This window comes from Gouania willdenowi, chromosome 17 (assembly GCF_900634775.1).
Source record: "Gouania willdenowi chromosome 17, fGouWil2.1, whole genome shotgun sequence".
Classification (NCBI taxonomy): domain Eukaryota; kingdom Metazoa; phylum Chordata; class Actinopteri; order Blenniiformes; family Gobiesocidae; genus Gouania; species Gouania willdenowi.
This window is the reverse complement of record NC_041060.1, coordinates 17,960,943-17,975,820: the sequence shown is the minus strand read 5'-3', so window position 1 is coordinate 17,975,820 and position 14,878 is coordinate 17,960,943. Positions and strand designations below refer to the sequence as shown.

Genomic DNA, 14,878 nt, shown 5'->3' with positions numbered 1-14,878 from the left:
ATCGGTCCGATATGACAAAAAATAAATAAAAATCTGATTATATCGGCCTGCATCCAAAATCTGTGATACAATATTTATTGTTTTTATTGGATTTGTTGAGGTTATTTTTCAGGGTCTTCCAGTTTACTTTTTATTCAATTGTAGATTATTCTTACGTTTAAAGGAAAAATTCCTGTAACCCACTGGCTAATATTAAATGGGTCACTTTTTCTCATACCTGCTGTTGCTGACTATTCTTCTCTGTTTGAGGAACATCACTTAATCAAGCTTTTTGTAACATTCCACACTACAATATAAGTCATAAAAGTAAGAATGATTTGTGCCAAGATTATATTGGTTCGATTTTAATTATAGTATTGTAATCAGCAGTGGGAAAGTTGTAAGGGAACATCCCTAAACACTAATATAGCAGACTACAGCCACAGTAGTCACATGTACGGCCATTCCCCGGAACAGCTGAAGAAAAAAGAAAAAAACACAACTGAGTGTTTGATTAATGCACAACATTCTACTTTGACTAATGATGACAGGATTTCCAGCAGAAATGCTGGGGGGTCAGCAGTCAACAACAGCTGTGATTTGCAGCTCTGAGGTGTCAGTGTGTGAAACCAGAGACTGAAGAAAGCTGCTGCTCTAACAGTGGGTGGGGTGGGGTGGGTGGTGGGGGGGGAGGTGTTTGGAAAAATAACAATGAGAATTTGTGTTTAGCAAAAAACTTTTTTTTTTTTTTTTAATTTAGCCTTAGAAATAATTCAGAATCAGAAACTTTATTTATCCCAGAGGGACAATTCAGTTTCAGTTTACACCCCGTCCAAGAAAACGTGAAAAAACATGGGAGTACATGGGGGGGTAGGGCTGGGCGGTATAACGATATTTTTTTTTTTCATGCATAATCAGGTGTTCACAGCATTTTCTACTGGTTGAGAGATGAATTACTGCAGTAGATTGACTTAGGATGGTCTATTTTACTATCATGATGAGTGAATAGTGTAGAATAATTCCACACTAGTAGTAATACAAGTTACTATGAGACACAGCCCGACTCCATCTGTTATTAAGGCATCCACACATATAACACCCAATGGCTCTTTGCCGCGATAGCTTAGCTTTAGCATTAGCTTGATTTCTAGCTTTAAAAACTGTATACTCAGTGGTGTGGTGGTTTCTTATGGTGAATAAGGTAGAGTTTTGATTGCAGCTCCTCCAGGATTTATTTCCGTGTTACAGGAATTACAAATTGCGATCCTTTGCTCTCTTTTTCTGTGTATTACTGCCGAACTGACGACATGCTAAGATAACCGTGCCTTTGTGTCCGTGAGTGTTGTTCTCCCGTAGCAAAGGCATACGCACGCAGGCATATGCTCACATGCAGCTTCAGAAAAAAAAAAAAAAAAAAAAAAAATATATATATATATATATATATATATATATATATATATTTTTGTTGTTCCCCAAATATGTAGTATTATTCTTTTTCAAATTAACAAATAGCACACACACAACCTGTATTCTATACTTAAACAGGGTTCCTACAGCTTTAGTCAAACTAAATTCAAGACTTACATTATTAAATGTAAGACCAAATTTACAGTAAACATAAATGGGGGAAAAAAGTGTAAAAAAAACACAAAAATACAGAAAATGACAGTAAAACACACAAAGAAATACAGACTAAAATAAACAAAATCCCTCCAAATACACAAGATGACTACAAAATAGCAAGAAATCTCTAAAACAACAAAAATACAAAAAAGAACAAACCATTAAGAAAAATATCTGATGGACAGACATTTTCCCATGTTGTTTATACATTTTTTAAAAAAAACTAATGTTACCATTCATAACTATGTGTTAAAAAGAGTTTTAAAACATTGATTTAAGACATTTTAATGACAATTTAGGCCTTATTTTTAGATTCATGAATTTAATTCCTTTTAAAACTTTTTAAGGATCCGCCGCGAGAACCCTGTCAAATATAATATCTTGTCACTTGCCAACACACTTTAATAAACATGATCAAAAACTAATTATAGAAGAAAAAAAATGTCCCTGGGGTTGCCAGAAGTTTACGTTATCAAAATGGGGTCACTGGAACCACTGAGTTAAAGGATGCTCTAAATAAGCTCATTTTTATTTATTTTTTTTTTACATTGAAAAAGCCTTATTACCTCATTTCTTTTAGCCACTCGCCGAGCAACAATCAGCTGAATCATCCCACGCTTGTTGCCTTCCGTGGACATGGACTTGCGTAGCGTCTCCATGGCGTCTTGGTTGGTTTTCCCCAACAGGGACTCTCCATTGACAGCAATTAACTGATCGTTCACTCGAAGCCGTCCATCCTTTTGAGAGACACCAGAAAAGCCATTATCAGAAGTGCATTTACTGCGTTTTATGTCACTCAGGCTTGTTTTGACTTTTAACAATGTCATCAGATTCACTCTCACTCGTAGCATATCGGGTTTCTAGACATGATCCGAGGATGAGTGCTTTGAATGCGTTCATCAAGCGCTGTCGACACATGGGTGTGTGTAATAAACAATCTATTTTAGGGGCTATAAAAAGATTTCACAGTCAACATCACATAATCTTGTTTATGGGAATATACTTGAAGTCATTCGAGAAATGTTCTTTTAAAAAGTTATTACTCGTCACCAGGGTTTAGGGTCAATTACAATTTTCAGTTACATTTATGTTTTCAATTACCCATGTTCAATTACAATTCAATTACGATCACATTGACCGGCATTTTTCCCAATTACAATGACTAAAGTTCTATTACAATTACTCACAATTACTGAGCCTGAACCTTCCTCGTGTGTTAGCTTTCTCTTAGCACTCCTATGATAATGAGTACTAAATTAGCTGTAAAATACACTAAAAACAAATATCTTTTATCTAGTTTATTTCCTATCTCTTGGTCACCTTATTAAGCTTCCTAATCAATGAAAATATAGGTTTTAATATATTAATATATATATTTTTGTGGGGGCGTATGAGTTTTTTTTGTGTCAGTATACCTCTTGATTTAGTGGTAAAATGTGGGAAAGCTTGATATGAATCATATTCTAATAATTGTTAACTACATGTGTGTAGAACTGTACATAATGAACTGTAACATGGTTTGCGTTAAATTATAATTGACAATTTTTGTAGAATTTTCATGGTAATTACAATTACAAAGTCAATTATCTAAACTCAATTACAATTTCATTACGATAACGACAGCAACAGATTTTTAAAATTACAATTATAATTATACCATAATTGTAATTATTTATTAACTCACTCGCTGCCATTGACGCATATATGTGTCAATAGTGTTTTTGTGTGTGATGCAGTTCTCCTGCGAATATCAGGCTTGTACTATGGTGTCGTGACCAACATGTAGGTGGCAGCAGTGCACCTTTGGATTAGAGATTAGCCGGGATTATCACTATCGATGGGGAGGGACACACAGGTACGAAGCAGAAAATGGCGCTACGAGGGAAGATGGTGAAGCTTCCAGCAGCTCATAGTAGCGCACACTCTACCAGAGCATGTGTGCAACTCACTGGACTATTGAGAGTGTTGCAATCGTGAGACAAAATAATCAACAAACCGCGGCAAGCGGGTCAACTCTGCATGTCTGGGCGGAGGAGGAAATGACGTCCGGGGGAATGACGGGGGAAAGACTTGGAGCAAGGCCAAAATACAGTAAGAAATCCATTCAATTCTGACCCAGATAACAAAGTAATAATAATTTTGCCATCTAAAACCTGGTCTCGGTATTGTTTTTGTTTTGTACCAATGTTGAGGAGTCACTAAAGCAAAAAAAAAAAAAGAGTTTCAAAGTCGCTAACAACATTTTTTAGAAAAATTGACAAAATTGCAATTTGTGTGAAACTTGCCTCTATTCAACTGCTGATTACAGAAGAAAGAAACAAGCTAAAAACAAAAGTCTTTCTCTAATCTTTCAGAATCTGGTTTCAGATTTCAGATTGTAATAGTAAAAAATATTGTGTGGGTCTTTAAAAATCAGTCAAAATGGTCTAAAATGGCTGTTACTGACGGGGGTAGCTGGCAGTGAATGAGTTCATTAGGCGAATACAATTATAATCCTGCCCATCACAATAAAAAGCATACTAATCATTGCATAGCTGGTGACAATTATATAATTTTCTTTTTTAATTCTGTAATGGGATTTATATCTGCATAATAAATCAACTGCACCTTGCAGGCTGCTCCACCATTAATGATGGATTTGACGAAGATTCCCAGGTCAGCGTGGTTTTCCTTAGATCTGTTGCCTTTGACGCTGACACCCAGACCTGCCGACCCAGAGTCACTGAGGGGGATCTCAAAGGTGAGGAACTCTCTCGTACCATCTGGAGTCAGGACCAACTCATCCTCCTCCGTCTTCTGTGGGGCAGAGAAGAAAGGGGGAAAAGGTCAACTTTAGACTTTAGAGGTAGAAAGGAAACTCTGAGCGTAAACTGAAACTCTATATAGCACAGATGTGTTTCAGACATGTAGAAATATGAGCCTTTAATCATAGGAAGCAAGATTTCTGCAGATATATTGCACTCATTCAACAGTGGTGGACAAACATGGTCAGAAATCGGCTGAAATCTTGGATGTTTTTCAAACTAGATTATGATGAGTGGTTTCATATTAGTCTTTCTACAAAACTACTTGATGCCATTCATGATCAGGCATGAAAAAAAGAAGAATAAATTGTACATTTGTATGATATTTTCATGTGTATTTGCACCAGTGTTTATTTTTTAAACTACCGTATTTTTCGGACTATAAGGCGCACTTAAAATCCTTTAATTTTCTCAAAAATCGACAGTGCGCCTTATAATCAGGTGCGCCTTATATATGAAATTAACTACTGTGCTTCAACATACTGAACTGAAAAAGTGAGTGTATTGTTCTGTATTTTATGTGTTAAACCTGAACAATGTTGAGAGTTATTGTTATTGAGTTGAATAAAGTTTGACTTATCTGACTATTTTATTTCGCTTAATGTGTCTTAATAATAATAATAATAATAATAATAACAACAACAAACCGGTGCGCCTTATAGTCCGGTGCGCCTTATAGTCCAAACAAACAAAAAACAAATACCAAAGAACAACAACAACAAAAAAAAAGAATACATGAAATATGAGCAGAAAACCTACAAAGGCTTATTTGAAAGCCTCAACCTAAAAAACAGTTTAAAAACTGATCAATATTTATTTTTTATTTATTTATTTTTTTTAACCGACATTAGAGATTAGTTATTATTACGCAAATGAAAAAATTGTGACCGATTTGCAACCTCTAGATCTTAAATTAAACTTGGATCTGGATGCCACACATTTTGGGAAATAAAAGTATTTTTTATGCCGTGTGCAGTAATTATGAACCTGTGAATAAATCTTAAAATAAAATGTAAAATAATCAAGCATTAAACTGGATTTAATCCTGATTGTTCATACGTAATCCCTATTTTCGTGTTAATATAATCATTATTTTGGTTTCCTTGTTTACTTATAACTCTGGTTTTTAAACACGTATGTATGTTTCTTTTCACCTTTGTTACAATTTCTAATAAATGTAATTTCCCCCTGTGATTATTAAAGTATTTCTGAATCTAAAACCAGCAGGACTGCAGTCATTTAAACACCAATGGACTAAAGTTACAAAAGACATCCATTTACCTTTATGAGAGTAACAAAAAATTACTTCCATATAAATAACAGTGGGTCGGCACTAACACAATCACAGTGCAAGCTAATTACTAAGAAACTGCTTTTAATTCGTTTTAAAATAGATTATTGCTTGTTAGTAGCATATTGGAGACTATGCACATTTGGAGACTCGTGTTCTATAAAGCATGAACGTCTCACTGATTTATCTCTCAGATAATAGATACTGTCTTGAATTCTGATGACTTATCAGTAATAATCCGCGCCGAATAGCACGTAAGATGTTCCCGAGAACTCAGTGAAATGACTTGGTTGAACAAATGAAATTGTGACACGTAAAAATTGTAATCTACGCTGAATTGCCTTTGAAACGATATATCACACGACTATGTTCCGATAAATTTGTAAATGACCGGAAATGGGGGGTTGGCCTCCGGGCCCCATTTTTAAAAAAAAAAAAAGGGCTCCGAGCGTCTCATCATATTCATTCATAGATCAAAATGCAGTTTGCTATAAATAATCTAAAGAGAACTAACAGAGGAGTAGTCATTTGAAAAGTGAGGCACACAGGGTACCCCTGGCGCCCCCGTGACACGGCCCCATTTATATATTGCTATGAGCCGATGATTTAATACCACCAACCGCCGTAATATTTGACTTGCAAAAAAATGAGAAATCAACTTTCGTTTTTTTTTTTTTCTTTTGGGGCCCCTTGGGGGAAAAAAAAAATTGCGCGCTTCTCATTTTCGAACTCCATCCGGTATTGATACCCTGAAGCCACACATCAAATTTGGTTATCGTATCTTAAACAGTTTCTGAGAAAAGCTGTCCACTTTAACTCGGACGAACGGACGGAGCTCAAACCTATAACCCCCTTCCACTTTGTGGCGGGCGATAATAAATGCTTTTGAAACCAACGCCTGAAACAAAGCAAATATATAGATTTGTGTGAAACTTCCATCATTGTAATGTACACCTGTTGAGAATATGTCCTGATTACATTATAACAAGGTTGCCTATACTAGGCAGTTCAACTTATATCTACCTTTTAATTGTAGCTTACACATTATTTTAAATTATGTCTATTTTTGACATATATTTATGTTTAATTATGATTTTCTTTTTTAATGATTTATTTTGTTTCCTCACATGAGTTAACAACAACATTTTCTGAAATAATTGATACATATTTAAAAAAAATTTTTTTTAAATATATGTGGAACACATGGAATTTGGGAAAAAATCAAATTAATTTTACAGGGCTGCACCTATTGCATCAATTACAACTGACGTGTAGTGCTTGGTGGTCTGCTCCCAGTGGAACACCCAATGCCTGGTGGGAGAGTTGGACCCTATAATCAAACCATCTACATGATTACATTTCAGGAAATTATAGTCTTCAGATTATGTGCTAAAATAAATACAAGAAAAGAGTTATTGGAGCCAATACTAATTAATTGTGCACAATAAAACAATACAAAAACATTAAGTTTGCAAAAAAAAAAAAAAAGGCCAAAGCATTCTCATCGACAGCTGTGATTTGTTGGTAATATGTTAATATGATATTCATACTTTAACCTTCCAGATTTCTTTAAAAAAGCTTTTAGTAAAGTAGTTGAGACGGAAATTGAAAAATACAGAACGGAAAAATTGGACCTGATTACGATGCCAAAAATGTCAAGCTAGCATTATATTCCCTCGCACACCAACTGACACTGAGTGCTCCCTCTGCCTCCTCTCCTCCACAACAGGTGCTTTTCTCCCTATTTTCTCCATATTCATTCTCCCTTCCTTTTCCAGCTTAACAATAAAACGCTATTCTCTCTCAGCTTGTTATTTGACAGCTGTCCCCTGAATAGATGGGTGCGTACACGCTCGCGCCTGGCAATTATTGTGCACGCTTAATGAATTCAATCATCGGGCTCGGTGTCAGCATGTCATTAGCTCCCTTTGTTTGCTGGGAGAAAGATGGAATTACTCTGGGTAGAACGAATGGGTTGGGGGGGGGGGGCATACAAGGAGGACCGGGGGGGGAGTGGAGGAGGAAGAGTAGGGCTAAACAAGGAGGAGTGAGGAAGCTGGAGGAAGGAAGGAGGAAGACAAAAGACGAGGTTGATGAAGAGCAACTGTGTAGTTGTCAGCATGTTTTAGAGCAAATGTTTGCTTCTAAAAAGGTACAAGTTACAAAAAAGGAACAGCATATGATGCAGATTAGAGAATTAAAACAAAACATAATGAAAAACACCACTTAATTAGTTTTGGTAGAGCCCAACTCATCCATGTGCCCAAAGAATGTCAAGACTAATTAAAAAGTGGATGAAAACACGTAATCCTCTCGAACGGTTAAAGGTCAAAAAACAAACCAAGTCACACTTTGATTAATTAATAAAGTAGACCAACATTTCTTTTTAAAAAAGCCACAGACCTGATGTCTTAGAATTAGTCCAAATAGTCTCTCCTATCGCCTTTCCTATCCACTTTTCCTTAACCCCCGGAAGCGTTTAAGTAGCGGCCATGATAAGGAGCATTCCAATTCTCTAAAAGCTAAGGAAAGGAGCCTCAATGCTTCCTTTATCACCTCCTTTAGCCTAGGAAACACTGGTGCATCCTTTACCAGAGGAGACAAGACCATGCAGACCCACAATTCCAAGAGGTGACAACATTTAAAGGGACATGCACACAATGACTGAGAACAAAGCAGAGGATCAGAGGTGTTTAGCAACATTGTGTTTTATTCAACATAATTCCTGGGAACACCTGGGAATGCGTTGTACGGTTGTACATGTGTATGTCTACAATGTTAGGAAGGCCTGCATCTTCCATAAATGTAACAATTTCATGAAAACATACTTATTTTGGATTAATATTTATTTCTGAGTGAAAGGTGAGTGTGAGCAACCATTCTCAATGTGACGTTCTTGGAGTTACATTTTTGTTCCTTGTAGCCTGGTAGCCTCTTTTCATTTGATTTACATTCAAACCTTGTGATATTTGAGATTATATCAGCGGTTAGAGGCACAGGGGAAAGTGTTAAAAATGCACTTTTAGTAGTCCATTTTTTAGGTTTATTACGTCACCTTGTGGAAGTGCGTTTGATTGTCAAAACAACGTGATGAACTTTCCCTAACTCCTTTAGGAATTCTCCTAACTCTTTAAATAGGAAATGAATAGGAAAGGAGATAAGAGGGACTATTTGGTATGGAAACTAGAATCTAAACAAGATCCTCTTCAATTTCTGATGTTTTACTACTTGCTTTTGGATAATCGAGGTGTTGGATGGCGGCTTGTCACATTATTTGTTTGTTGTGATATTGGATTGGAATGACACAGTCATGTTTATATGAGAGAATGGATCGCTCATGGTTAGCTTATGCTTGCTAAAGCCATAAAATACTGTACACTGCTAATTAGGGCTGGGCGATATGGATCAAAATTTATATCTCGATATTTTTTCTGAAAATGGTGATAAACAATATAAATTTAAATACATTTAAGTCAACATCCACATAATGACTCTAAAAAAAACATACATTACAGAAAAATACACCAAACAAAAAAATATGAAAAATACATTTATCATACATATGTCCCATAGAATTAAACCAGGAAAATCACACACTATTTTACTTTGCATCCGCACATAAACCCCTTTATAACATTACAGAGTATGTTACACCTCTTTGTACATCCAACCTTCAAACACATACTTATTTGGCCATAATTACTAACTCTACTTAAGCTCCTCCCACTATATGAATACATACTTCCAACGGGCACTGTACTCATATCTTAAATGGTATATAATCATGCTATCCTAGATCCAGTTATTTTAAAGGCCCATGGACTGCGGTAAAACTCCAAACAATCACTAATTTACTATTCAATAGTGCGTAGCCACAGTCGGGACCGCATAATGATTAAAAAAAAGTGTCATCCCCTATTGATCCACAAGGGCACAGCCTTCATTACACCAGTCAAAGTGCCAACAGCAAGCAGATTAAATAGATAAGGTTGTTGGATAAATCTAGCATTAGTAAAAGTCAGATTCACACCTCCAGGCTAAGCAGAGTCACTGTGTAATGCATGAGTACACAGAGACCCTGTGGCAGGTATTTAATGAAGTCAAAGTCTCCTAAACAACACTGAATAACAAACTAAACTTTTTCTAACTGTTTGTGCAACAAGCTGAGGTCAGATGAAAATAATGTTTAAAAAAAAAAATAGTCAACTACTCACCAGATTGTTAAGTTTTTGTTGTTTTTGTAAGTCGAAAAGGTCATACCCCAAAACAAGTGAATCATTTTTCCAGCTGGAGATAAAATTTGTTTTAGTGCTGGATGGGGAAGTGTTGCAAAACATCTTGCTTTGTGCAAAAGTATACAAATTACACCGTTAAATTTAAGTTTTTGCATTGAAACCAAAGGTTACATGCAGTATATTCGTAAACGTCTAAAAAGCTTTGAGATTTCTATTTGAGTTTCCCGTTGCCAGACTCTAAAAATTCCTAAACAAGAGACGGGAAATGTGTGATGATAAATGAGTGAATAGAAATAAAAAGGCGGGTGCGAGGTTGAGGAAGGAAGTGACAAAGCGATATTTGTATGTAGGAGAAGAAGAAGGAGAAGAAGAAGAAGGGTAGTTTGGAGCAGAAAGGTGACAAATAGAGCAATGCTGAAGGGCGAGGAGCCAAAATGGAAAGGGTGAGTAGAATGAGACAGAACGAGCCTGACAGTGACAGAGTGAATGAGTGAGTGGGAATAAAAGGCTGACAGTAAGGGATGGAAGAGACACTCCTTTTCTTCTGCCACTACTTTTACTTTCACATGTCTCTTTACCACTCCTCACTCACTCTTTTCTTTCTGTTTTTCTTTTTTTTTTTTTTAACTTATTTACCAAACATTAATTTCTCAAAGGAGAAGTTTGAATAATAAGTATTTAGTGATAAGCTAGACTGTTCAAAAGTCTCACTTTAATGGCATCTGTTTGGAAGGAATGAATACAGGAGAGCAAAGAAGAAAGCAAAGACACAGACATGAAAAGAAGGATTGAGGTGAAAAAGAAGCAGCGAAGGGTGTAATTGGTCAAAAGAACCCAGGCGTGGTTATCATCGGTGGCTGATTACTGTAGCACCATCTATTTGCTTGTTCATACTCTGACTGCCAACACATTTATCAGCACAGTCTTCTTTGCACCTTAAAACAAGCACAATGCCTTTCTCTATTCATCTACAGAATATTAACAAAAACACGCATGTTTCAGCCCCAACAGGTTTATGGGTGAAATTTTCATAAGGGGCACATTTGGGATGTTGAAAATCAAGGAAATTAATAATCTAAATTTTCCACATGACCAGCATAGCAGCAGTGGTGAATTCTTCCTAATTTTTGTTTAACATGGGGTTGAATGATGAAGGTCCTTCCACTCCGTTACCTTCTTGTGGTAACGGAGTGGAAGAGAAAACATGAAAGTTGGTCACAGTCATCACACACTAACACACAACTCAATTTTTAAAAATGTACATCAAAAAGTTGTTCTCATAGCCGGACATTTATGTAGCAACATTAGGCTATGATGTTCACTTCCAGAAGAGAGCATGAACATTTGTACATGGTTTTTTTTTTTTTTTTTTTGAGTATTCTGAATCCATTCTTAATGGGATCCACGATGGGAAAACAATGGTTCCCACTCAATATCAAGAAATTCAGATGGCCACTATCCATATTGACAATTTGGATATTTTGTCATAACTTTGGTTTGATTTGACATAGAAGTATGGTCTCAGTGGTAAATAATAGGTTTTCAGGGTCAAGGAATTGAATAATATATCTTAAAATACTGTAAATTTTGCACAGAGCAAGATCCAAGATGGCCGCCATCCATCTTGCCAATTTCAATCGTAACACTTTGGTTCTGTTAGACGTAGAAAAATGATCTTTGCGGCAAAATGCTCCATTGTTGTATAAGATTGAAATTCTCAATATGGATGGCGGCTATCTTGGATCTTCCTCTGAGCACAATTTACGGTTTTTTAGGATGTATTATTGATATTTTTGACCCTGAAAACCATTCGCCACAGATCAGGCCTCTATGTCAAATAGAACCAAAGTTATGACAAAATATCCAAATAGGAAATATGGATGGCAACCATCTTGGATCTTTCAGTTTTGAGTGGGAACCATTGGTTTGCCTGCGTGGATTCCATTAAAAGTGTACAAATGGTTATGCTTTCTTCAAGAAGTGAACATCTTTTTTCTTTTCCATCTGCCAGGCTATCGGGTTTCCATGGATACGGTTGATCATAACAAAGTGGAAAGGAAAAGGAAAAGTGCTGAAAATCATCAATCGAACCTGCATTACAAAAAAACTAGCAGAACTAGAAACCTCAGACTTTTTCTGCTTGTTAAAAAGTATCTGGTCTGGACATATTTTTTCCCCAAATGTTCCCCCAATAGAAGTTTTGCCGTTATACAATGATTTTTGTGCTTACCTACCAACCAGGTACCTACTCTCCCATCTCATTTGCTCATCCTATTTCTATACCTTCTTCTTCACTCTTATGTCTCAATGCAGAGACGTCTCACTATAGCTCGGAACTGTTAATACCGGAACATACTGGTATGATCGACAGTGCTGGGACGAGCACAGTGAAAAAGATGGGGGTGTGGCAGGTTTGTGTGTGTGTGTTTATGTCTGTCACACAGGAAAAAAAACTGAGTAAAAGCGAAAGCAGCTACATGTATATCAGAAAATGTCTGGGGGGGGAGTGGAACAGGCAACTTGATGCATTTCCAATGACCACAACTGTCACTCTCACTAAGAAAATGATACCTTCAGCTTTCACAGGAAGCAAAACACATGCGCGCGCACACACACATGCACACACACTTTTCACTTGCTGACTAAAACAAACCGGCAGCCCACTCCCAATGCCACTAGAAACTGTTTATAACCTTATCCAACCCCAAGCAATTACACCAGCAGCTGCTTCTCGTCACTCCATGTAAAGTATATGCACGCTAGTGTGCAAAAAGCACTTATGTGCAAACTGGATTATGTGCAATGTGTTTATGTGAACTGCTGTGCAAACAAACCATATGGCTTGTGTTTTTTTTTCTTGTGTGTTTGCAGTATGCAAAACTGTACAGTTTGTCCAGCTCGTGTGTATGGGTTCCTGTAATGTGTATGTGTGGGTGTGTGTTTGTGTGGATGGGCAAGGTGGCAGCTTGAAACATCACTTTAATTAAGCCAGAAAGCTTGTTTAGTGGTAGAGGGACCCACTCGGATTGACTCGTACATGTCAGCACTGGGCTACTGCTGAACACAGAAACAGCATTAAGCTCGCTGCCATCGAGCTGCAACCATTAATCACTGTGGCTCCTCTGTTGTGCTAATGATACAAACTTATACAATGCCCGCAACCAGTTTTTATGTGCAACACTGCTGCTGTAAACTAACTCAGTAGTTAAGCCCCTGAGGTTTGGGACAAGAGAAGATATCAGATTCTTTGATGTAAAGTCTTAAAGGAACTGTACTGTAGGAAAAAGAAGTTGCAGTAACACTCTGGTCGACATTTGGAGTATTTTATCCCAGCTTACTGAGGCTCATTTATTTCTACAGTAAAAGAAACCGAAATGCAAGAATTAAATCAACACATGCCTTACCGATGTTGTGTCTACACCAAGACATAGGCAACTAGCGGCCCACAAAACAAAATTGTAATTATTGAAGTTGTAATTTATATGAAGCCCAACTTAACACACAAAACTCCAAAAACACAGGAAACGACAGAAAAATGCACAAAATGTCAACAAAAGTACACAAAATGATAAGAAAGGCACACAAAAAAAAGACACTTAAACACAAAATGACTACAAACACAACAACATATACAAAAGGACTTCAAAGACACACAAAATGCCAACAAAATTGCACAAAATGACAGAAAAATACACAAAATGGCAGAAAAATACACAAAAAGACAACAATAACACAAATATAATATTACAAAACACACATAATGACTCAAAAAACACATAAAAAGGCAAAAAAAAATGTCTAACAACTAAAAAAAAAAAAATCAGACAGTCACATTTATGTGGGCCCCGCTCTGACAGATGTTGCCCATCTCTGGCCTACACTATGTGAATTCAACAATATTAGTTACACAAATTGACTAAATAGTAGAGGTTTCCTGATCCGATATCGATATCGAATATCGGTCCGATATTAGCCTGAAAACGAATATCGGATGTTGGATCCTAATTTCCGGATTTTCTGATTTTTTAATTTATTTATTTTATTCAACTGTAGAATACTGCAGATATTACGTTGAAGGTTAAAGTGTATGGAACCAATAATAAATGGGTCAGTTTTTCTCATACCTACTGTTGCTGACTATTGTTCTCTGTTTGAGTAACATCACTTGATCAAGCCTTTTCTAACATTCCACACTACAAAATAAGTTTTTTATTAAAAAATATTGGTATCGGCCGATACGCAAGGCTGCAATATCATTATCATATCGGATATGAAAAAGTTGGATCGGGACTAGAGGAAGTAAATAATCTGGAAATGGTCAAACTGGTAAAAGAACGCTAAGTGTAAATGACTGTATTACTCCTTTTTATACAAAAGAGTTGAAACACTAAAAAAAAAAAACAATGGGGAATTATTTTAGTGTCCTGTGTCCTATGTTAGCATTAGCATGTCACGGCTTGCCCTTTACTGATAGCTGCTGTGTGTAGGGAGGCTATTTCGACATATAACAAAGCCAAAATAAATATTAAAAAACAATAGCAAATTATTACATATATGAATTTTAGAGAAAAAAGTTGAGTCATATTGTGTGTAAAAAGCAATACAAAAAAACTATGTCTTCACTCTTCAGATATGTAACTTTGACTCTAGACTTTCATGCAGCTCAGTCACAGTCAGTGTCTCAGATATTATTGTCTGCTTTACTGAAAATATTGATTAACCAAAATAGAATAAAAACTGTTATTTGCTGTACAAATCTACTCCTAAACCAACAGCCGTTTTCAGATAAGATAAACCCTCAAGCATGTTAACACATTATCACACACTAATAATACATTTATTTTACCAGAATTTACTGACTTTATTTTAAGTATGTAGCCTGTGCTACTAAATCTATCAAAACAGAGGCGTATTTAGCATTTCACACACTTTATACTGACTAAGAG

At 36.3% G+C, this 14,878-nt stretch overlaps 1 protein-coding gene across 10 annotated transcripts in view; it reads right to left on the bottom strand.

Moving 5' to 3' along the window:
• The window catches only part of pard3ab (par-3 family cell polarity regulator alpha, b), a 279,421-nt gene that overhangs the window by 113,925 nt on the left and 150,618 nt on the right, over window positions 1–14,878 (bottom strand). For all 10 annotated transcript variants that reach the window (XR_003675910.1, XM_028472041.1, XM_028472043.1 and 7 more), the window contains 2 exons: window positions 4,210–4,398; window positions 2,169–2,339 (listed from right to left, as the gene is read on the bottom strand). Coding sequence is in view for 9 of the 10 variants with exons in the window: in XM_028472041.1 (XP_028327842.1) it covers window positions 2,169–2,339; window positions 4,210–4,398 (360 nt within the window). In the remaining variant the exon portion in view is untranslated. The remainder of the gene's footprint in view (window positions 1–2,168; window positions 2,340–4,209; window positions 4,399–14,878) is intronic.